The sequence below is a fragment of the Coregonus lavaretus genome, assembly GCF_964263955.1.
Source record: "Coregonus lavaretus genome assembly, contig: HAP1_SCAFFOLD_268, whole genome shotgun sequence".
NCBI lineage: Eukaryota > Metazoa > Chordata > Actinopteri > Salmoniformes > Salmonidae > Coregonus > Coregonus lavaretus.
Window position 1 is genome coordinate 452,932 of NW_028166048.1, and position 22,328 is coordinate 475,259.

The following is a 22,328-nucleotide window of genomic DNA, read 5'->3' on the forward strand; positions in this document are numbered from 1 at the left end:
CGCCCCATGGGTCTCCAGAGCCTGGATATCCCTTTAGTAACAGGTTAGTTAGATGTCAGTCTTGGGGGGTTAGGGTTAAAGACCCACTCCAGACTCCCTAGAACCTCATTTATCACCTGATTTACTTAACAAAAGGCACATCTCAATAGGTGGTCCAGGAGTCCTCTGACATGGCACAAGTGGGGGGGGACCTTTCCTCTTTTGTCCTCAATTTCTCCTCTATTGTTCCCACAAACAAGGGGGAGGCCGATGACATCAGAGTGAAGGCCGATGACATCAGAGTGAACCATCAGACCAACTCTTTGAATTGCCAAAACACCTTGAATTTCTCAATTGAAGCCAGTGACAGGTTAGTAAGTCTTACCCTGCAGGGTAGGCCACCAGGCCGGTGTTGGGGTCACAGGCCAGCCCACTGCTGTTTGAGGTGGTGATGCCCAGGACTCGCTCCAGAACCACCTGGCACACAAATGGGCAACACTCACTGACATGATGCACAATACAACGCCACTCTAATAATGGACTAGCTACATGGGTGGGTTAGGACCATATGCGACATGTGGTTAGCTCTCTATATAGCCCTACTTACAGTTATAACAGAAAGTACAGTTATAACTATAAAGTTCCATCCAGCATGCATATGTCTCATGCATGTATTTTATATTGTGTGCATGCTTCGGGTGATAGAAATCTGAAGGCACTATAGGCACTGAAAAGTTGATGTACTTCTACTTTCCTGTGGATATATTGTCTCACATTCCTACCGCCAAAAGGACCAACCAGCACCGACAACAGGTAAATTATTTTTAAAATATAACCTCTATTAAACATTCTGGCTTGTAGAGGTCTTGAGGAAACTTTCCTGATTCAAACGCTAATTTATGCCCGACGTAGAATTCAGTGAAATTCAACGTCGGGTTTCCAGGCAAGGTAGATTGGTATTCGGTTAACGACTGTACAGATTTTATCAGCACGTTTTCCCGAGTTGGTAGGTGGTTACCGTAATCGGCAGACGGTTCTGATGGAAAGGGTAGAACCGTCTATCTATTATGGATACCTTCCAACTCGGGAAAACGTGCTGCATCGCCGAGCAGTGCCCAAGAAAGTTTTCAATACAATCGTTTGAAAAGGTCTAATAATTGGCTACCATATATAGTACTAACATATGGGCTGCTTCTTTACAGTTACTAGCTAATATTGCACGATAGTGAACACTGTCTTCGCTACCTCCTCCTAGCTGACAACAACCAGCTGATTGATGCCATGCTGGCTGGCTAACTAAGTTAGTTGAATGTTTGGCATGTGAAGAAGCCAGCCAAAAGACAAGGCAAGAAAATCCAGCTACAAGTGGCACCAATGTTACAGAGTAGAAGTTAGCTAGCCAATTTAGCTAGCTAGAAGAAATGACAATAAACATACCCGGTTGTGAGTGGTCCGCCTTTGACTTTGTTGTCGACTTTTCCGGCGCATGTTTGCGGCTGCAGGGGCAGCATTCACATTGCTAACCCTTTTTGTAACCCTGGAGGTAAATGAATTTACCCCCCCGCCATAGACCGCTCCCTCCGCCATAGTCACAGAAATTATTCAATATTTAGCCAACAAGCTGGCTACCTAGCTACTTCCCTGGCTGATAAGTCTCAAATGATGATCGCGTTTGTGGCTAACATTAGCCGAAGTTGCTCGCCAGTATTAGATCCTCATCCGTACAGCATGCAACAAAACTAGTTTTTTTGGTTAGCAATATTAAATTAACGTCAGTCTTGTCTGTTGTTTGACAGTAATATTCGCAGAGATTATTCCAATACGTTAAAAAAAAAACATTTGTGATAAAATAGCTAGCGTCAAGCGGATAGACGGTTGGTGTCTTCCTTCTAGCTTCCACTGTTTAGAAACACTTCGAAAAGTACGGAAAGTCAAGAGAGATGAAACCTGACACTTTCCTTCAGCGTCGTTGCGCTGAAACGCGGGACGCAGATTCAAACATACACCGGCTTCTCTGATTGCGCTGACGCTGCGCAGAACCGACCGTGACTCTCTCCTGTGATTGGTCCTCCGTGGCAGTGACGATTGGTTTGGGAGCGTCATTTTTTTTCTCTCGAAGCGACGTAAAACAGGATTATCATAATTAACTAACTGAATGTTTAAAATATTATGAATAAATTACAACGGAGAAAAAAAAGGATCAGTGCAAATCAATATTGTATTGTCATACTTCAAAACACAAACAAGTTGATAAGCACATTTTTCAACAAACTAACATTCTGACACAAAATGATTTTCAGCAGGGAATAAAATGACAGATTATTAAACAAAACAGAATACCATTATTAGTATATTCCCACTGTCCCCTCAGCCATTGACGGTGTATGAGTGCAAGCCCAGGGGACAACAAAACTAACTCCAGTGATATCACTTCACCTCCAGACTGACTAATGTCTCTCCAAAATACAATAAATGACACTTGACAAACACTAGTAATATAATAAGAGGTAAGGCCTGAGGGGGTGTGGTATATGGCCAATATACCACGGCTAAAGGCTGTTCTTATTAAGGGCTGATATTACGCACAACGCAACACAGTGCCTGGATACAGCCCTTAGACGTGGTATATTGGCCATATACCATAAACCCCCGAGGTGCCTTATTGCTATTATAAACTGGTTACCAACATAATTACAAGAGTAAAAATACATGTTTTGTCATACTCGTGGTATACGGTCTGATATACTATGGCTTTCAGCTAAATCAGCATTCAGGGCTGGAACAACCCAGTTTACAATAAGACCTAAGACACTAATAATATGATGACAGACACTAGTCCATCCAAACAGACCAGACTCCATCTTCTGATGTTCCAAGAATACACAAACTTTCTGATTTTCACATCACATAAAGTGCAGGGTCCATGTCAGCTAGATTCCTCTTCATCACTTTAGCAAGGTAACAACAACTATCCTTGTCTTCTGTTCTGGACCCTAGCCCGATCCTTCTGTTTCTGTTCTGGACCCTAGCCCCATCCTTCTGTTTCTGTTCTGGACCCATCCTTCTGTTTCTGTTCTGGACCCTAGCCCCATCCTTCGGTTTCTGTTCTGGACCCTAGCCCCATCCTTCGGTTTCTGTTCTGGACCCTAGCCCCATCCTTCGGTTTCTGTTCTGGACCCTAGCCCCATCCTTCTGTTTCTGTTCTGGACCCTAGCCCCATCCTTCCGTTTCTGTTCTGGACCCTAGCCCCATCCTTGTGTTTCTGTTCTGGACCCTAGCCCCATCCTTCTGTTTCTGTTCTGGACCCTAGCCCCATCCTTCGGTTTCTGTTCTGGACCCTAGCCCCATCCTTTGGTTTCTGTTCTGGACCCTAGCCCCATCCTTTGGTTTCTGTTCTGGACCCTAGCCCCATCCTTGTGTTTCTGTTCTGGACCCTAGCCCCATCCTTGTGTTTCTGTTCTGGACCCTAGCCCCATCCAGTCTCTGGACTGGACCCTAACCCCATCCAGTCTCTGGACCCTAACCCCATCCCGTCTGTGTTCTGACCCTAGCCCCATCCAGTCTCTGGACGGGACCCTAGCCCCATCCAGTCTCTGTTCTGGACCCTAGCCCCATCCAGTCTCTGGACTGGACCCTAGCCCCATCCAGTCTCTGGACTGGACCCTAACCCATCCTTCTGTGTCTGTTCTGGACCCTAACCTTCTGTCTCTGTACTGCACTAGACCCTAACCTTGTCTCAGTTCTGGACCCTAACCCTATCCTTCTGCCTCTGTTTTGGACTCTAACCTTCTCTCTCGGTCTCTATATTGGACAAGGCATGGAGGTATGCTGTTTAACCCTATCCTTCATAGAGGTATGCTGTTTGACCCTATCCTTCATAGAGGTATGCTGTGTTGTCCTCTTCATAGATGATAGCCACAGTCTCTCCTGCCTCCGCTACAGCAGCACTGGTCTGGATACACGCCTGGGAAAGGACAGATATGTTCATGTACAGTTTGACTAATGTTTGGGAATAATATCATCATTTATTTTACCAGAGGAGGGTATCATAAAGCAGGATCAGTTAGCCATCAGTTTGAAAACAGTTATACCGGAATTCTGACCATTTATCACATAATCCAGCTCTGTGATGTAGATGACACAAATACAGTGGGGAAATATGTTTTTTTTTACCAGGTCAGTTGACTGAGGACCTGGGGAATAGTTACAGTGGAGAGGAGGGGGGATGAATGAGCCAATTGGAAGCTGGGGATGATTAGGTGGCCATGATGGTATGAGGGCCAGATTGGAAATTTAGCCAGGACACCGGGGGTTAACATCCCTACTCTTACGATAAGTGCCATGGGATCTTTAGTGACCACAGAGAGTCAGGACAGCGGTTTAAAGACGGCACCCTACACAGGGCAATGTCCCCTATCACTGGGATCTTTTTTTAATTTAAATCAGAGGAAATAGTGCCTCCTACTGGCCCTTTGACACCACTTCCAGCAGCAGCTGGTCTCATCCAGGACCGACCCTGCTTAGCTTCAGAGGCATGCCAGCAGTGGGATGCAGGGTGGTATGCCAGCAGTGGGATGCAGGGTGGTATGCCAGCAGTGGGATGCAGGGTGGTATGCCAGCAGTGGGATGCAGTGTGGTATGCCAGCAGTGGGATGCAGGGTGGTATGCCAGCAGTGGGATGCAGGGTGGTATGCCAGCAGTGGGATGCAGGGTGGTATGCCAGCAGTGGGATGCAGTGTGGTATGCCAGCAGTGGGATGCAGTGTGGTATGCCAGCAGTGGGATGCAGTGTGGTATGCCAGCAGTGGGATGCAGTGTGGTATGCCAGCAGTGGTATGCAGGGTGGTATGCCAGCAGTGGTATGCCAGCAGTGGTATGCAGTGTGGTATGCCAGCAGTGGTATGCCAGCAGTGGTATGCCAGCAGTGGTATGCAGTGTGGTATGCCAGCAGTGGTATGCAGTGTGGTATGCTGCTGGACTCTACAGATACAGTGCATTCACATTTTGTTACGTTACAGCCTTATTCTAAAATTCATTAATAATATTATTTTCTCATCGATCTACAAGCAATACCCCATAATGACAAAGCGAAAACAGGTTTAGACATTTTTGCAAATGTATTAAAAAACAGAAATACCTTATTTACATAAGTATTCAGACCCTTTGCTATGAGACTCGAAATTGAGATCAGGTGCATCCTGTTTCCATTGATCACGCTTGAGATGTTTTTACAACTTGATTGGAGTCCACCTGTGATAATTCAATTGATTGGACACCATTTGGAAAGGCACACACACCTGTCTATATAAAAAGGTCCCACAGTTGACAGTGCATGTCAGAGCAAAAACCAAACCATGAGGTCGAAAGAATTGTCCGTAGAGCTCCGAGACAGGATTGTGTCGAGGCACAGATCTGGGGAAGGGTGCCAAAAAATTCAGCATTGAAGGTCCCCAAGAACACAGTTGCCTCCATCATTCTTAAATGGAAGAAGTTTAGAACCACCAAGACTCTTCCTAGAGCTGGTCGACTGGCCAAACTGAGCAATCGGGGGAGAAGGGCATTGGTCAGGGAGGTGACCAAGAACCCGATGGTCACTGACAGAGCTCCAGAGTTCCTCTGTGGAGATGGGAGAACCTTCCAGAAAAGCATCTCTGCAGCACTCCACCAATCAGGCCTTTATGGTAGAGTGGCCAGACGGAAGCCACTCCTCAGTAAAAGGCACATGACAGCCTGCTTGGAGTTTGCCAAAAGGCACTTAAAGGACTCTCAGACCATGAGAAACAAGATTATCTGGTCTGATGAAACTAAGATGGAACTCTGGCCTGAATGCCACGCGTCACGTCTGGAGGAAACCTGGCACCATCCCTACGGTGAAGCATGGTGGTGGCAGCATCATGCTGTGGGGATATTTTTCAGCAGCAGGGACTGGGAGACTAGTCAGGATCGAGGGAAAGATGAACGGAGCAAAGTACAGAGAGATCATTGATGAAAACCTGCTCCAGAGCGCTCAGGACCTCAGACTGGGGTGAAGGTTCACCTTCCAACAGGACAACGACCCTAAACACATAGCCAAGACAACGCAGGAGTGGCTTCGGGACAAGTCTCAATGTCCTTGAGTGGCCCAACCAGAGCCCGGACTTGAACCCGATCGAACATCTTTGGAGAGACCTGAAAATAGCTGTGCAGCGACGCTCCCCATCCAACCTGACAGAGCTTGAGAGGATCTGCAGAGAAGAATGGGAGAAACTCCCCAAATACAGGTGTGCCAAGCTTGTAGCGTCATACCCAAGAAGACTAGAGGCTGTAATCGCTGCCAAAGGTGCTTCAACAACGTACTGAGCAAAGTGTCTGAATACTTATGTAAATGTAATTTCAGTTTATTTGCAATAAATGTGCAAAATTGTCTAAAAACCTGTTTTTACTTTGTCATTATGGGGTATTGTGTAGATTGATGAGGGAAAAAAACAATTTAGATTTTTTTACTGTAAAGTTTGGTGTAGGAGGAATAATGGTCTGGGGCTGTTTTTCATGGTTCAGGCCCCTTAGTTCCAGTGAAGGGAAATCTTAACGCTACAGCATACAATGACATTCTAGACGATTCTGTGCTTCCACCTTTGGGGAAGGCCCTTTCCTGTTTCAGCTTGACAATGCCCCCGTGCAAAGCGAGGTCCATTAAATGATTTATTGAGATTGGTGTGGAAGGTAGCGGTTAAGGTCGCTGGTTTGAATCCAAGCCGACTAGTTAAAAAAATTAAAAAAATTCGGCCTGTGCCCTTGAGCAAGGCACTTAACCGTAATTGCTCCTGTAAGTCGCTCTGGATAAGAGCGTCTGCTAAATGACTAAAAGGTCAAATGTTACGTATTGTCATGTAATGCATTGTTACAGTGCATTCGGAAAGTATTCAGACCCCTTGACCGTTTCCACATTTTGTTACGTTACAGCCTTATTCTAAAATTGATTTTTTTCCTCAATCTACACACAATACCCAATAATGACAAAGCAAAAAACAGGTTTTTAGAAATGTTTGCAAATGTATTAAAAATATTCTGACCCTTTACTCAGTACTTTGTTGAAGCACCTTTGGCAGCGATTACAGCCTCAAATCTTCTTGGGTATGACGCTACAAGCTTGGCACACCTGTATTTGGGGAGTTTCTCCCATTCTTCTCTGCAGATACTCTCAAGCTCTGTCAGGTTGGATGGGGAGTGTCTCTGCACAGCTATTTTCAGGTCTCTCCAGAGATGTTAGATCGGATTCAAGTCTTGTCCCGAAGCCACTTCTGCGTTGTCTTGACTGTGTGCTTAGGGTAGTTGTCCTGTTGGAAGGTGAACCTTCGCCCCAGTCTGAGGTCCTGAGCACTCTGGAGTAGGTTTTCATCAAGGATCTCTCTGTACTTTGCTCCGTTCATCTTTCCCTCGATCCTGACCTATTTCCCAGTCCCTGATGCTGAAAAACATCCCCACAGCATGATGCTGCAACCACCATGCTTCGCCGTAGGGATGGTGCCAGGTTTCCTCCAGACGTGACGCTTGGCATTCAGGCCAAAGAGTTCAATCTTGGTTTCATCAGACCAGAGAATCTTGTTTCTCATGGTCTGAGAGTCCTTTAGGTGCCTTTTGGCAAACTTCAAGCGGGTTGTCATGTGCCTTTTACTAAAGAGTGGCTTCCGTCTGGCCACTCTACCATAAAGGCCTTATTCGTGGAGTGCTGCAGAGATGGTTGTCAGATGAACTCTGGAGCTTTGTCAGTGACCATCAGGTTCTTGGGCACCTCCCTGAATACTTATGTAAATAAGGTATCTGTTTTTTTATTTGTAATAAATATGCAAAAATGTCTAAAAACCTGTTTTCACTTTGTCATTATTGGGTATTGTGTGTAGATTGATGAGGATTTTAAAAAATGTTTTAACCATTTTAGAATAAGGTCATTCATGTAATGTATGGTCATGTAATGTTATATATGTTAATGTATTGTCATGTAATGTTATATATGTTAATGTATTGTCATGTATGGTCATGTATGGTCATGTCATGTATGGTCATGTCATGTATGGTCATGTCATGTATGGTCACGTATGGTCATGTCATGTATGGTCATGTATGGTCATGTCATGTATTGTCATGTATGGTCATGTATGGGCACGTTAAGCACGGTCACGTTAAGCACGGTCACGTTAAGCACGGTCACGTTAAGCACGGTCACGTTAAGCACGGTCACGTTAAGTATTGTCACGATGTACAGTACCCTCTCCAGCAGATGCAGCCTCTCTTCATTCAGCAGGTTGTTGTGTCTCAGCTGGTTGACAGTGTTTTCCAGACCCACAAGTTTATCCAGGTGTCTCCTGTGTCTCTGTTGCAATACCTTCACCTTCTTCTGAAGCTCTATCACAATGGCTTCCAGCTGCTCCTTACTCAGGCTGTTCTTATTGTAGCTAACAGAGGAGGAGATGTTACAGCGGTTAGGGTTACTCAGGCTGTTGTTATTGTAGCTAACAGAGGAGGAGATGTTACAGCGGTTAGGGTTACTCAGGCTGTTGTTATTGTAGCTAACAGAGGAGGAGATGTTACAGCGGTTAGGGTTCCTCAGGCTGTTGTTATTGTAGCTAACAGAGGAGGAGATGTTACAGCGGTTAGGGTTCCTCAGGCTGTTGTTATTGTAGCTAACAGAGGAGGAGATGTTACAGCGGTTAGGGTTACTCAGGCTGTTGTTATTGTAGCTAACAGAGGAGGAGATGTTACAGCGGTTAGGGTTCCTCAGGCTGTTGTTATTGTAGCTAACAGAGGAGGAGATGTTACAGCGGTTAGGGTTCCTCAGGCTGTTGTTATTGTAGCTAACAGAGGAGGAGATGTTACAGCGGTTAGGGTTCCTCAGGCTGTTGTTATTGTAGCTAACAGAGGAGATGTTACAGCGGTTAGGGTTACTCAGGCTGTTGTTATTGTAGCTAACAGAGGAGATGTTACAGCGGTTAGGGTTACTCAGGCTGTTGTTATTGTAGCTAACAGAGGAGGAGATGTTACAGCGGTTAGGGTTACTCAGGCTGTTGTTATTGTAGCTAACAGAGGAGATGTTACAGCGGTTAGGGTTACTCAGGCTGTTGTTATTGTAGCTAACAGAGGAGATGTTACAGCGGTTAGGGTTACTCAGGCTGTTGTTATTGTAGCTAACAGAGGAGGAGATGTTACAGCGGTTAGGGTTACTCAGGCTGTTGTTATTGTAGCTAACAGAGGAGGAGATGTTACAGCGGTTAGGGTTACTCAGGCTGTTGTTATTGTAGCTAACAGAGGAGGAGATGTTACAGCGGTTAGGGTTACTCAGGCTGTTGTTATTGTAGCTAACAGAGGAGATGTTACAGCGGTTAGGGTTACTCAGGCTGTTGTTATTGTAGCTAACAGAGGAGGAGATGTTACAGCGGTTAGGGTTACTCAGGCTGTTGTTATTGTAGCTAACAGAGGAGGAGATGTTACAGCGGTTAGGGTTCCTCAGGCTGTTGTTATTGTAGCTAACAGAGGAGATGTTACAGCGGTTAGGGTTACTCAGGCTGTTGTTATTGTAGCTAACAGAGGAGGAGATGTTACAGCGGTTAGGGTTACTCAGGCTGTTGTTATTGTAGCTAACAGAGGAGGAGATGTTACAGCGGTTAGGGTTACTCAGGCTGTTGTTATTGTAGCTAACAGAGGAGATGTTACAGCGGTTAGGGTTACTCAGGCTGTTGTTATTGTAGCTAACAGAGGAGGAGTTACAGCGGTTAGGGTTACTCAGGCTGTTGTTATTGTAGCTAACAGAGGAGGAGATGTTACAGCGGTTAGGGTTACTCAGGCTGTTGTTATTGTAGCTAACAGAGGAGGAGATGTTACAGCGGTTAGGGTTACTCAGGCTGTTGTTATTGTAGCTAACAGAGGAGATGTTACAGCGGTTAGGGTTACTCAGGCTGTTGTTATTGTAGCTAACAGAGGAGGAGATGTTACAGCGGTTAGGGTTCCTCAGGCTGTTGTTATTGTAGCTAACAGAGGAGGAGATGTTACAGCGGTTAGGGTTCCTCAGGCTGTTGTTATTGTAGCTAACAGAGGAGGAGATGTTACAGCGGTTAGGGTTCCTCAGGCTGTTGTTATTGTAGCTAACAGAGGAGATGTTACAGCGGTTAGGGTTACTCAGGCTGTTGTTATTGTAGCTAACAGAGGAGGAGATGTTACAGCGGTTAGGGTTACTCAGGCTGTTGTTATTGTAGCTAACAGAGGAGGAGATGTTACAGCGGTTAGGGTTACTCAGGCTGTTGTTATTGTAGCTAACAGAGGAGGAGATGTTACAGCGGTTAGGGTTACTCAGGCTGTTGTTATTGTAGCTAACAGAGGAGGAGATGTTACAGCGGTTAGGGTTACTCAGGCTGTTGTTATTGTAGCTAACAGAGGAGGAGATGTTACAGCGGTTAGGGTTACTCAGGCTGTTGTTATTGTAGCTAACAGAGGAGGAGATGTTACAGCGGTTAGGGTTACTCAGGCTGTTGTTATTGTAGCTAACAGAGGAGGAGATGTTACAGCGGTTAGGGTTACTCAGGCTGTTGTTATTGTAGCTAACAGAGGAGGAGATGTTACAGCGGTTAGGGTTACTCAGGCTGTTGTTATTGTAGCTAACAGAGGAGGAGATGTTACAGCGGTTAGGGTTACTCAGGCTGTTGTTATTGTAGCTAACAGAGGAGGAGATGTTACAGCGGTTAGGGTTACTCAGGCTGTTGTTATTGTAGCTAACAGAGGAGGAGATGTTACAGCGGTTAGGGTTACTCAGGCTGTTGTTATTGTAGCTAACAGAGGAGATGTTACAGCGGTTAGGGTTCCTCAGGCTGTTGTTATTGTAGCTAACAGAGGAGGAGATGTTACAGCGGTTAGGGTTCCTCAGGCTGTTGTTATTGTAGCTAACAGAGGAGATGTTACAGCGGTTAGGGTTACTCAGGCTGTTGTTATTGTAGCTAACAGAGGAGATGTTACAGCGGTTAGGGTTCCTCAGGCTGTTGTTATTGTAGCTAACAGAGGAGGAGATGTTACAGCGGTTAGGGTTACTCAGGCTGTTATTGTAGCTAACAGAGGAGGAGATGTTACAGCGGTTAGGGTTCCTCAGGCTGTTGTTATTGTAGCTAACAGAGGAGGAGATGTTACAGCGGTTAGGGTTACTCAGGCTGTTCTTATTGTAGCTAACAGAGGAGATGTTACAGCGGTTAGGGTTACTCAGGCTGTTGTTATTGTAGCTAACAGAGGAGGAGATGTTACAGCGGTTAGGGTTACTCAGGCTGTTGTTATTGTAGCTAACAGAGGAGGAGATGTTACAGCGGTTAGGGTTCCTCAGGCTGTTGTTATTGTAGCTAACAGAGGAGGAGATGTTACAGCGGTTAGGGTTACTCAGGCTGTTGTTATTGTAGCTAACAGAGGAGATGTTACAGCAGTTAGGGTTCCTCAGGCTGTTGTTATTGTAGCTAACAGAGGAGGAGATGTTACAGCGGTTAGGGTTCCTCAGGCTGTTGTTATTGTAGCTAACAGAGAAGGAGATGTTACAGCGGTTAGGGTTCCTCAGGCTGTTGTTATTGTAGCTAACAGAGGAGGAGATGTTACAGCGGTTAGGGTTACTCAGGCTGTTGTTATTGTAGCTAACAGAGGAGGAGATGTTACAGCGGTTAGGGTTCCTCAGGCTGTTGTTATTGTAGCTAACAGAGGAGGAGATGTTACAGCGGTTAGGGTTACTCAGGCTGTTGTTATTGTAGCTAACAGAGGAGGAGATGTTACAGCGGTTAGGGTTACTCAGGCTGTTGTTATTGTAGCTAACAGAGGAGGATATGTTACAGCGGTTAGGGTTACTCAGGCTGTTGTTATTGTAGCTAACAGAGGAGGAGATGTTACAGCGGTTAGGGTTACTCAGGCTGTTGTTATTGTAGCTAACAGAGGAGGAGATGTTACAGCGGTTAGGGTTACTCAGGCTGTTGTTATTGTAGCTAACAGAGGAGGAGATGTTACAGCGGTTAGGGTTACTCAGGCTGTTGTTATTGTAGCTAACAGAGGAGGAGATGTTACAGCGGTTAGGGTTACTCAGGCTGTTGTTATTGTAGCTAACAGAGGAGATGTTACAGCGGTTAGGGTTCCTCAGGCTGTTGTTATTGTAGCTAACAGAGGAGATGTTACAGCGGTTAGGGTTACTCAGGCTGTTATTGTAGCTAACAGAGGAGATGTTACAGCGGTTAGGGTTACTCAGGCTGTTGTTATTGTAGCTAACAGAGGAGGAGATGTTACAGTGGTTAGGGTTCCTCAGGCTGTTGTTATTGTAGCTAACAGAGGAGGAGATGTTACAGCGGTTAGGGTTACTCAGGCTGTTGTTATTGTAGCTAACAGAGGAGGAGATGTTACAGCGGTTAGGGTTACTCAGGCTGTTGTTATTGTAGCTAACAGAGGAGATGTTACAGCGGTTAGGGTTACTCAGGCTGTTGTTATTGTAGCTAACAGAGGAGGAGATGTTACAGCGGTTAGGGTTACTCAGGCTGTTCTTATTGTAGCTAACAGAGGAGGAGATGTTACAGCGGTTAGGGTTCCTCAGGCTGTTGTTATTGCAGCTAACAGAGGAGGAGATGTTACAGCGGTTAGGGTTACTCAGGCTGTTGTTATTGTAGCTAACAGAGGAGATGTTACAGCGGTTAGGGTTACTCAGGCTGTTGTTATTGTAGCTAACAGAGGAGGAGATGTTACAGCGGTTAGGGTTACTCAGGCTGTTGTTATTGTAGCTAACAGAGGAGGAGATGTTACAGCGGTTAGGGTTACTCAGGCTGTTGTTATTGTAGCTAACAGAGGAGGAGATGTTACAGCGGTTAGGGTTCCTCAGGCTGTTGTTATTGTAGCTAACAGAGGAGGAGATGTTACAGCGGTTAGGGTTACTCAGGCTGTTCTTATTGTAGCTAACAGAGGAGGAGATGTTACAGCGGTTAGGGTTACTCAGGCTGTTGTTATTGTAGCTAACAGAGGAGGAGATGTTACAGCGGTTAGGGTTCCTCAGGCTGTTGTTATTGTAGCTAACAGAGGAGGAGATGTTACAGCGGTTAGGGTTACTCAGGCTGTTCTTATTGTAGCTAACAGAGGAGGAGATGTTACAGCGGTTAGGGTTACTCAGGCTGTTGTTATTGTAGCTAACAGAGGAGGAGATGTTACAGCGGTTAGGGTTAATCAGGCTGTTGTTATTGTAGCTAACAGAGGAGGAGATGTTACAGCGGTTAGGGTTCCTCAGGCTGTTGTTATTGTAGCTAACAGAGGAGGAGATGTTACAGCGGTTAGGGTTACTCAGGCTGTTGTTATTGTAGCTAACAGAGGAGGAGATGTTACAGCGGTTAGGGTTACTCAGGCCGTTCTTATTGTAGCTAACAGAGGAGGAGATGTTACAGCGGTTAGGGTTACTCAGGCTGTTGTTATTGTAGCTAACGGAGGAGGAGATGTTACAGCGGTTAGGGTTACTCAGGCTGTTGTTATTGTAGCTAACAGAGGAGGAGATGTTACAGCGGTTAGGGTTCCTCAGGCTGTTGTTATTGTAGCTAACAGAGGAGGAGATGTTACAGCGGTTAGGGTTCCTCAGGCTGTTGTTATTGTAGCTAACAGAGGAGGAGATGTTACAGCGGTTAGGGTTACTCAGGCTGTTGTTATTGTAGCTAACAGAGGAGGAGATGTTACAGCGGTTAGGGTTACTCAGGCTGTTGTTATTGTAGCTAACAGAGGAGGAGATGTTACAGCGGTTAGGGTTACTCAGGCTGTTGTTATTGTAGCTAACAGAGGAGGAGATGTTACAGCGGTTAGGGTTCCTCAGGCTGTTGTTATTGTAGCTAACAGAGGAGGAGATGTTACAGCGGTTAGGGTTCCTCAGGCTGTTGTTATTGTAGCTAACAGAGATGTTACAGCGGTTAGGGTTACTCAGGCTGTTGTTATTGTAGCTAACAGAGGAGGAGATGTTACAGCGGTTAGGGTTACTCAGGATGTTGTTATTGTAGCTAACAGAGGAGGAGATGTTACAGCGGTTAGGGTTCCTCAGGCTGTTCTTATTGTAGCTAACAGAGGAGGAGATGTTACAGCGGTTAGGGTTCCTCAGGCTGTTGTTATTGTAGCTAACAGAGGAGGAGATGTTACAGCGGTTAGGGTTCCTCAGGCTGTTGTTATTGTAGCTAACAGAGGAGGAGATGTTACAGCGGTTAGGGTTACTCAGGCTGTTGTTATTGTAGCTAACAGAGGAGGAGATGTTACAGCGGTTAGGGTTACTCAGGCTGTTGTTATTGTAGCTAACAGAGGAGGAGATGTTACAGCGGTTAGGGTTCCTCAGGCTGTTGTTATTGTAGCTAACAGAGGAGGAGATGTTACAGCGGTTAGGGTTACTCAGGCTGTTGTTATTGTAGCTAACAGAGGAGGAGATGTTACAGCGGTTAGGGTTACTCAGGCTGTTGTTATTGTAGCTAACAGAGGAGGAGATGTTACAGCGGTTAGGGTTACTCAGGCTGTTGTTATTGTAGCTAACAGAGGAGGAGATGTTACAGCGGTTAGGGTTCCTCAGGCTGTTGTTATTGTAGCTAACAGAGGAGGAGATGTTACAGCGGTTAGGGTTACTCAGGCTGTTGTTATTGTAGCTAACAGAGGAGGAGATGTTACAGCGGTTAGGGTTACTCAGGCCGTTCTTATTGTAGCTAACAGAGGAGGAGATGTTACAGCGGTTAGGGTTACTCAGGCTGTTGTTATTGTAGCTAACGGAGGAGGAGATGTTACAGCGGTTAGGGTTACTCAGGCTGTTGTTATTGTAGCTAACAGAGGAGGAGATGTTACAGCGGTTAGGGTTCCTCAGGCTGTTGTTATTGTAGCTAACAGAGGAGGAGATGTTACAGCGGTTAGGGTTCCTCAGGCTGTTGTTATTGTAGCTAACAGAGGAGGAGATGTTACAGCGGTTAGGGTTACTCAGGCTGTTGTTATTGTAGCTAACAGAGGAGGAGATGTTACAGCGGTTAGGGTTACTCAGGCTGTTGTTATTGTAGCTAACAGAGGAGGAGATGTTACAGCGGTTAGGGTTACTCAGGCTGTTGTTATTGTAGCTAACAGAGGAGGAGATGTTACAGCGGTTAGGGTTCCTCAGGCTGTTGTTATTGTAGCTAACAGAGGAGGAGATGTTACAGCGGTTAGGGTTCCTCAGGCTGTTGTTATTGTAGCTAACAGAGATGTTACAGCGGTTAGGGTTACTCAGGCTGTTGTTATTGTAGCTAACAGAGGAGGAGATGTTACAGCGGTTAGGGTTACTCAGGATGTTGTTATTGTAGCTAACAGAGGAGGAGATGTTACAGCGGTTAGGGTTCCTCAGGCTGTTCTTATTGTAGCTAACAGAGGAGGAGATGTTACAGCGGTTAGGGTTCCTCAGGCTGTTGTTATTGTAGCTAACAGAGGAGGAGATGTTACAGCGGTTAGGGTTCCTCAGGCTGTTGTTATTGTAGCTAACAGAGGAGGAGATGTTACAGCGGTTAGGGTTACTCAGGCTGTTGTTATTGTAGCTAACAGAGGAGGAGATGTTACAGCGGTTAGGGTTCCTCAGGCTGTTGTTATTGTAGCTAACAGAGGAGGAGATGTTACAGCGGTTAGGGTTCCTCAGGCTGTTGTTATTGTAGCTAACAGAGGAGGAGATGTTACAGCGGTTAGGGTTACTCAGGCTGTTGTTATTGTAGCTAACAGAGGAGGAGATGTTACAGCGGTTAGGGTTACTCAGGCTGTTGTTATTGTAGCTAACAGAGGAGGAGATGTTACAGCGGTTAGGGTTACTCAGGCTGTTGTTATTGTAGCTAACAGAGGAGGAGATGTTACAGCGGTTAGGGTTCCTCAGGCTGTTGTTATTGTAGCTAACAGAGGAGGAGATGTTACAGCGGTTAGGGTTACTCAGGCTGTTGTTATTGTAGCTAACAGAGGAGGAGATGTTACAGCGGTTAGGGTTACTCAGGCTGTTGTTATTGTAGCTAACAGAGGAGGAGATGTTACAGCGGTTAGGGTTACTCAGGCTGTTGTTATTGTAGCTAACAGAGGAGGAGATGTTACAGCGGTTAGGGTTACTCAGGCTGTTGTTATTGTAGCTAACAGAGGAGGAGATGTTACAGCGGTTAGGGTTACTCAGGCTGTTCTTATTGTAGCTAACAGAGGAGGAGATGTTACAGCGGTTAGGGTTCCTCAGGCTGTTGTTATTGTAGCTAACAGAGGAGGAGATGTTACAGCGGTTAGGGTTACTCAGGCTGTTCTTATTGTAGCTAACAGAGGAGGAGATGTTACAGCGGTTAGGGTTACTCAGGCTGTTGTTATTGTAGCTAACAGAGGAGGAGATGTTACAGCGGTTAGGGTTAATCAGGCTGTTGTTATTGTAGCTAACAGAGGAGGAGATGTTACAGCGGTTAGGGTTCCTCAGGCTGTTGTTATTGTAGCTAACAGAGGAGGAGATGTTACAGCGGTTAGGGTTACTCAGGCTGTTGTTATTGTAGCTAACAGAGGAGGAGATGTTACAGCGGTTAGGGTTACTCAGGCTGTTGTTATTGTAGCTAACAGAGGAGGAGATGTTACAGCGGTTAGGGTTACTCAGGCTGTTGTTATTGTAGCTAACAGAGGAGGAGATGTTACAGCGGTTAGGGTTACTCAGGCTGTTGTTATTGTAGCTAACAGAGGAGGAGATGTTACAGCGGTTAGGGTTCCTCAGGCTGTTGTTATTGTAGCTAACAGAGGAGGAGATGTTACAGCGGTTAGGGTTACTCAGGCCGTTCTTATTGTAGCTAACAGAGGAGGAGATGTTACAGCGGTTAGGGTTACTCAGGCCGTTCTTATTGTAGCTAACAGAGGAGGAGATGTTACAGCGGTTAGGATTCCTCAGGCTGTTGTTATTGTAGCTAACAGAGGAGGAGATGTTACAGCGGTTAGGGTTCCTCAGGCTGTTGTTATTGTAGCTAACAGAGGAGGAGATGTTACAGCGGTTAGGGTTACTCAGGCTGTTGTTATTGTAGCTAACAGAGGAGGAGATGTTACAGCGGTTAGGGTTACTCAGGCTGTTCTTATTGTAGCTAACAGAGGAGGAGATGTTACAGCGGTTAGGGTTCCTCAGGCTGTTGTTATTGTAGCTAACAGAGGAGGAGATGTTACAGCGGTTAGGGTTCCTCAGGCTGTTGTTATTGTAGCTAACAGAGGAGGAGATGTTACAGCGGTTAGGGTTCCTCAGGCTGTTGTTATTGTAGCTAACAGAGGAGGAGATGTTACAGCGGTTAGGGTTCCTCAGGCTGTTGTTATTGTAGCTAACAGAGGAGGAGATGTTACAGCGGTTAGGGTTACTCAGGCTGTTGTTATTGTAGCTAACAGAGGAGGAGATGTTACAGCGGTTAGGGTTACTCAGGCTGTTCTTATTGTAGCTAACAGAGGAGGAGATGTTACAGCGGTTAGGGTTCCTCAGGCTGTTGTTATTGTAGCTAACAGAGGAGGAGATGTTACAGCGGTTAGGGTTACTCAGGCTGTTGTTATTGTAGCTAACAGAGGAGGAGATGTTACAGCGGTTAGGGTTCCTCAGGCTGTTGTTATTGTAGCTAACAGAGGAAGAGATGTTACAGCGGTTAGGGTTACTCAGGCTGTTGTTATTGTAGATAACAGAGGAGGAGATGTTACAGCGGTTAGGGTTCCTCAGGCTGTTGTTATTGTAGCTAACATTGTTGTAATATTTGAGTCACTCAGATCACATTAATGTTGGGGTGACACGGGTATCTTAGCAGAACATACTGGCATTAACATTAAGGCTAGCAAGAGTCTGAGGCACCAGGACCAAGACCCTCATTCTTAGGGTAGAGGGTTAAGGTCAAAGGGTTGAGGGTTAAGGTCAAGGGGTAGAGGGTTAAGGTCAAGGTGTAGAGGGTTAAGGTGTAGAGGGTTAAGGTGTAGAGGGTTAAGGTGTAGAGGGTTAAGGTGTAGAGGGTTAAGGTGTAGAGGGTTAAGGTTAAGGTGTAGAGGGTTAAGGTGTAGAGGGTTAAGGTGAAGGTGTAGAGGGTTAAGGTGTAGAGGGTTAAGGTGAAGGTGTAGAGGGTTAAGGTGTAGAGGGTTAAGGTTAAGGTGTAGAGGGTTAAGGTGAAGGTGTAGAGGGTTAAGGTGTAGAGGGTTAAGGGGTAGAGGGTTAAGGTGTAGAGGGTTAAGGTGTAGAGGGTTAAGGTTAAGGTGTAGAGGGTTAAGGTTAAGGTGTAGAGGGTTAAGGTGTAGAGGGTTAAGGTTAAGGTGTAGAGGGTTAAGGTGTAGAGGGTTAAGGTGTAGAGGGTTAAGGTGTAGAGGGTTAAGGTGTAGAGGGTTAAGGATGCTCTTTACCGGTGTTCCTCCAGTTGGCTTCCCCGGTGTTCCATACGGTCCTCCTCCTCCTCCTCCGTCTCCCCCTCCTCAGTCTCCAGTCTCTCCAGTGTGAGGATAAGTGATCCGGGAGAGGGGGGCATGTGCTTGGACACTATAGGCAGTGTGGAGACGATGGGTGTGGGGCTGAGAGCTGAGGACAGCACAGTGTCTGGGGGAATGCTGAACTGAGCCGCCCCGCTGGACAGAATGTTGGGGATCGTCTCAAAGTAGGCGATGATCTGAGCCCCGCCACCGTGGTAGTCCTGGGAGACAGACAGCTCCTCCATCTCAGGAGAGACGTTCTCGATGAGCAGAGTTGTCGGGGACAACACAAAATGACCGACATCTTCCGTTGTTCCCAGGTCATAACCTTCAGTCAAGATGGCTGCTGTGACCCTACTCACCTCCACCTCTTCCAGCTGTTCCGACACCACCACCTCTCCATCCAGCCCACCATGCTCCCCTCCACCCTCCAGCCCACCCAGATCCTCTACTGTTTGGAACACAGTAACAGGGAAGCCTCCTGCAGCACCGTCATGGCTCCACCCCTCTAACGCTGACGGAGGCAGAGCTGCTGTGTGCAGTAGGTCCACTGTGTGCCCAGTCACGTCCCTCTCCTCCAGCAGCTCTGCCTCCTCAGTCGCTGAGGGGTTAACCGTGTCATAGAGTGTCACTGTGTTCGCACTGTCACTGTCTGTGGAGTCGCTAGCTGGCATCCCAAAGTCAGAAGAGGTGGTCCGTGTTTTCCTGCTGTGTCGCAGCCTTTTGGATTTCCGACTCTCACGGTGTTCCTCACCTTTACGTTTCTGTCCAAAACACAAAGGGAAGAGGAAGAGCGTTGTTCAACTTCTGAATCTAATCATTTAAAAAGCACAAAAATCATCTAACAGACTCAAATACATGCAGAACTTGAAAGAAGGAACATAAACCAACATGGATGGCTTTCCCCTGTTACATTTAGGTTGACTTTATCAGGGATAACATGTCACCACATTTACAGACAATAACCTAGGGTTAGAGTGACCTTAACAGTGCATTCTGAAAGTATTCAGACCCCTTGACTTTTTCCACATTTTGTTACGTTACAACCTTATTCTAAAATTGATTAAGTTGTTTTTCCCCCTCATCAATCTACACACAATATCACATAATGACAAAGCAAAAACAGGTTTTTCAAAATTTTTGCAAATGTATGAAGAATAAACAGAAATACCTTATTTACTTAAGTATTCAGACCCTTTGCTATGAGATTCGAAATTGAGCTCAGGTGCATCCTGTTTCCATTGATCATCCTTGAGATGTTGTTATAACTTGATTGAGTCCACCTGTGGTAAATTCAATTGATTGGACATGATTTGGAAAGGCACACACTTGTCTAGATCAGTTCCCACAGTTGACAGTGCATGTCAGAGCAAAAACTAAGCCATGAGGTCGAAGGAATTGTCTGTGGAGCTCTGAAACAAGATTGTGTCGAGGCACAGATCTGGGAGAACATTCCAGAAGGCCAACCATCTCTGTAGCACTCCACCAACCAGGCCTTTATGGTAGAGTGGCCAGACGGAAGCCACTCCTCAGTAAAAGTCATGACAGCCCGCTTGGAGTTTGCCAAAAGGCACTTAAAGGACTCTCAGACCATGAAGCAAGATTCTCTGGTCTGATGAAACCAAGGTTGAACTCTTTGGCCTGAATGCCAAGCGTCACGTCTGGAGGAAACCAGGCACCATCTCTACGGTGAAGCATGGTGGTGGCAGCCTCATGCTGTGGAGATGTTTTTCAGCGGCAGGGACTGAGAGACTAGTCAGGATCGAGGGAAAGTTGAACGGAGCAAAGTACAGAGAGATCCTTGATGAAAACCTGCTCCAGAGCGCTCAGGACCTCAGATGGGGCGAAGGTTCACCTTCCAACAGGACAACAACTCGAAGCATACAGCCAAGACAACGCAGGAGAGGCTTCGGGACAAGTCTCTGAATGTCCTTGAGTGGCCCAGCCAGAGCCCAGACTTGAACCTGATCTAACATCTCTGGAGAGACCTGAAAATAGCTGTGCAGCGACGCTCCCCATCCAACCTGACAGAGCTAGAGAGGATCTGCAGAGAAGAATGGGAGAAACTCCCAAAATATAGGTACGCCAAGCTTGTAGCATCATACTTGTAGCTTCAACAAAGTACTTAGTAAAGGGTCTGAATACTTATGTAAATGTTATATTTCAGTTTTTTATTTTTAATACATTTGCAAAATTGTCTAAAAACCAGTTTTTGCTTCGTCATTATGTGGTATTGTGTCTAGATTGATGAGGGGGAAAAACGATTTAATCAATTTTAGAATAAGGCTGTAACATAACAAAATGTGTTAAAAGTGAAGGGGTCTGAATACTTTCCAAATGCACTGCACCTCTGTGAGCTGGAAGACAGTGGGCACAGCGTTATTCTCCAGGTAACGGATCCCCCAGCGCAGCTTGAAGCTGGAGGATGCAAAATGTTCATGACAGATATACTGGTGTCTGGAAGGGGTCCAGTCCTCACGACCCATGTTTTTCAACCACTGCTCTAAGCGGGCTGGGTCCTGCAGCGGAAACCTACAGGAGCAGGAGAACAACAGTATTAGTTTCCAACAGAAACCTGCTTGAGTCAGGTCATGCAACTGTGACCCACATTGCGAAACATTCAATATGAGTGGCTAACACATGGAGGAAAGATAACTGCTAGCTACTGTAGAACATCGACCATATGGCAGATCAGCTTACACATCAAATACATTGTGTTAACTTAGCTAACTATCAATATGGTTTAGCACATATGTAATATTTGTCAAAATAGTATTAGCCTTTGAGCGACATGATAATGCTTGACACCTTGCCATTCATAGTAGCCAGCTAAACTTAACTCCACGTTAGTGTGGGCGGCCTGGAGTTGAAATGACAGATAAAATTACGTTTATCCAAAACTATTGTTTTTGGCAGCCAAACACTAGCCCGCAATTATACAAGACAATGTGTTTAAAAAATAATCATATATATATATATAAATGACATTTTATGTCACATAAAATGGCGTTATTGAAAAACTAGTTCGCCCACACTAGTCGCCGCTTAACTCCATCGTAAATTGTTGAGTTTAATCGGCTATCATTAATATCGAAAGTTACTGCTCGCATAGTTATAGTCAAGCTAGCAACAAATACAGCCATGCTTACTTGTAGAAGCTTTTCCTATCAGAATTGTTGTTTCCAGAGTCATTCTTGCAGTTCGGTGCAGAACAATACTTCGGCATCTCGTCGAGCACCTTGAGGGGTTATCTTTAAAACTAGCCTGGCAAGGTGAGTTGTCAGTTTTGTGCCTGGCAAGGTGAGTTGTCAGTTTTGTGCCTGGCAAGGTGAGTTGTCAGTTTTGTGCCTGGCAAGGTGAGTTGTCAGTTTTGTGCCTGGCAAGGTGAGTTGTCAGTTTTGTGCCTGGCAAGGTGAGTTGTCAGTTTTGTGATCAACTTGTAGCGTGCGTCAGCTGTTAGCTTCTGTGCGTTACGTCAGAACGATGCGACTCGCATATCACGTGTTATGCCGCGATCATAATAACTGGGAATTCGGAACTGGGAAATCCATTTTCAATTCAATTTAAGGTCTTTATTTGTATGGGAAACATATGTTTACATTGCCAAAGCAAGTGAAATAGATAATAAACAAAAGTGAAATAAACAATACAAAATTAACTGTAAACGTTACACTCACAAAAGTTCCAAAATAATAAAGACATTTCAAACGTCATATTATGTGTATACTGTTTAATAATGATGTGCAAATAGTTAAAGTACAAAAAGGAAAATAAATAAACATAACTATCCGACTTCAGTGCGTTCAAAACTGGGAACTCGGGAGAAAAAAAAACAGCCTCCGACTGGGAAAAATCGATTTGAACGGTCATCCAACTCGGAATTCCAACTCGGGAACCCTGGCCTTTTTCTAGATCTCCGACATTCGAAACTGAAGA

At 45.6% G+C, this 22,328-nt stretch overlaps 2 protein-coding genes across 3 annotated transcripts in view; both read right to left on the reverse strand.

Moving 5' to 3' along the window:
- The window catches only part of LOC311115171 (mitogen-activated protein kinase-binding protein 1-like), a 65,773-nt gene extending 63,966 nt beyond the window's left edge, over nucleotides 1-1,807 (reverse strand). The window contains exons 1-2 of the mRNA XM_084190374.1: nucleotides 1,417-1,807; nucleotides 365-456 (exon numbers count right to left, since the gene is read on the reverse strand). Coding sequence (XP_084046500.1) covers nucleotides 365-456; nucleotides 1,417-1,566 — 242 coding nt within the window. The 5' untranslated portion in view covers nucleotides 1,567-1,807. The remainder of the gene's footprint in view (nucleotides 1-364; nucleotides 457-1,416) is intronic.
- Nucleotides 1,808-2,179: 372 nt separating this feature from the next.
- On the reverse strand, nucleotides 2,180-21,824 carry LOC311115174 (uncharacterized protein). Of its 2 annotated transcripts, none has more exons than XM_084190376.1 (5): nucleotides 21,542-21,824; nucleotides 20,723-20,924; nucleotides 18,330-19,156; nucleotides 8,224-8,410; nucleotides 2,180-3,943 (listed from the first exon to the last, which is right to left on the reverse strand). In XM_084190376.1, the coding sequence occupies exons 1-5, from the start codon at nucleotides 21,616-21,618 to the stop codon at nucleotides 3,848-3,850; spliced, it is 1,389 nt and encodes a 462-aa protein (XP_084046502.1). In that variant the 5' UTR covers nucleotides 21,619-21,824; the 3' UTR covers nucleotides 2,180-3,847. The 2 variants fall into 2 exon arrangements, with proteins under 2 accessions (XP_084046502.1, XP_084046503.1); XM_084190377.1 differs by having other exon boundaries at nucleotides 20,741-20,924; nucleotides 21,542-21,823.
- Nucleotides 21,825-22,328: the final 504 nt, after the last annotated feature.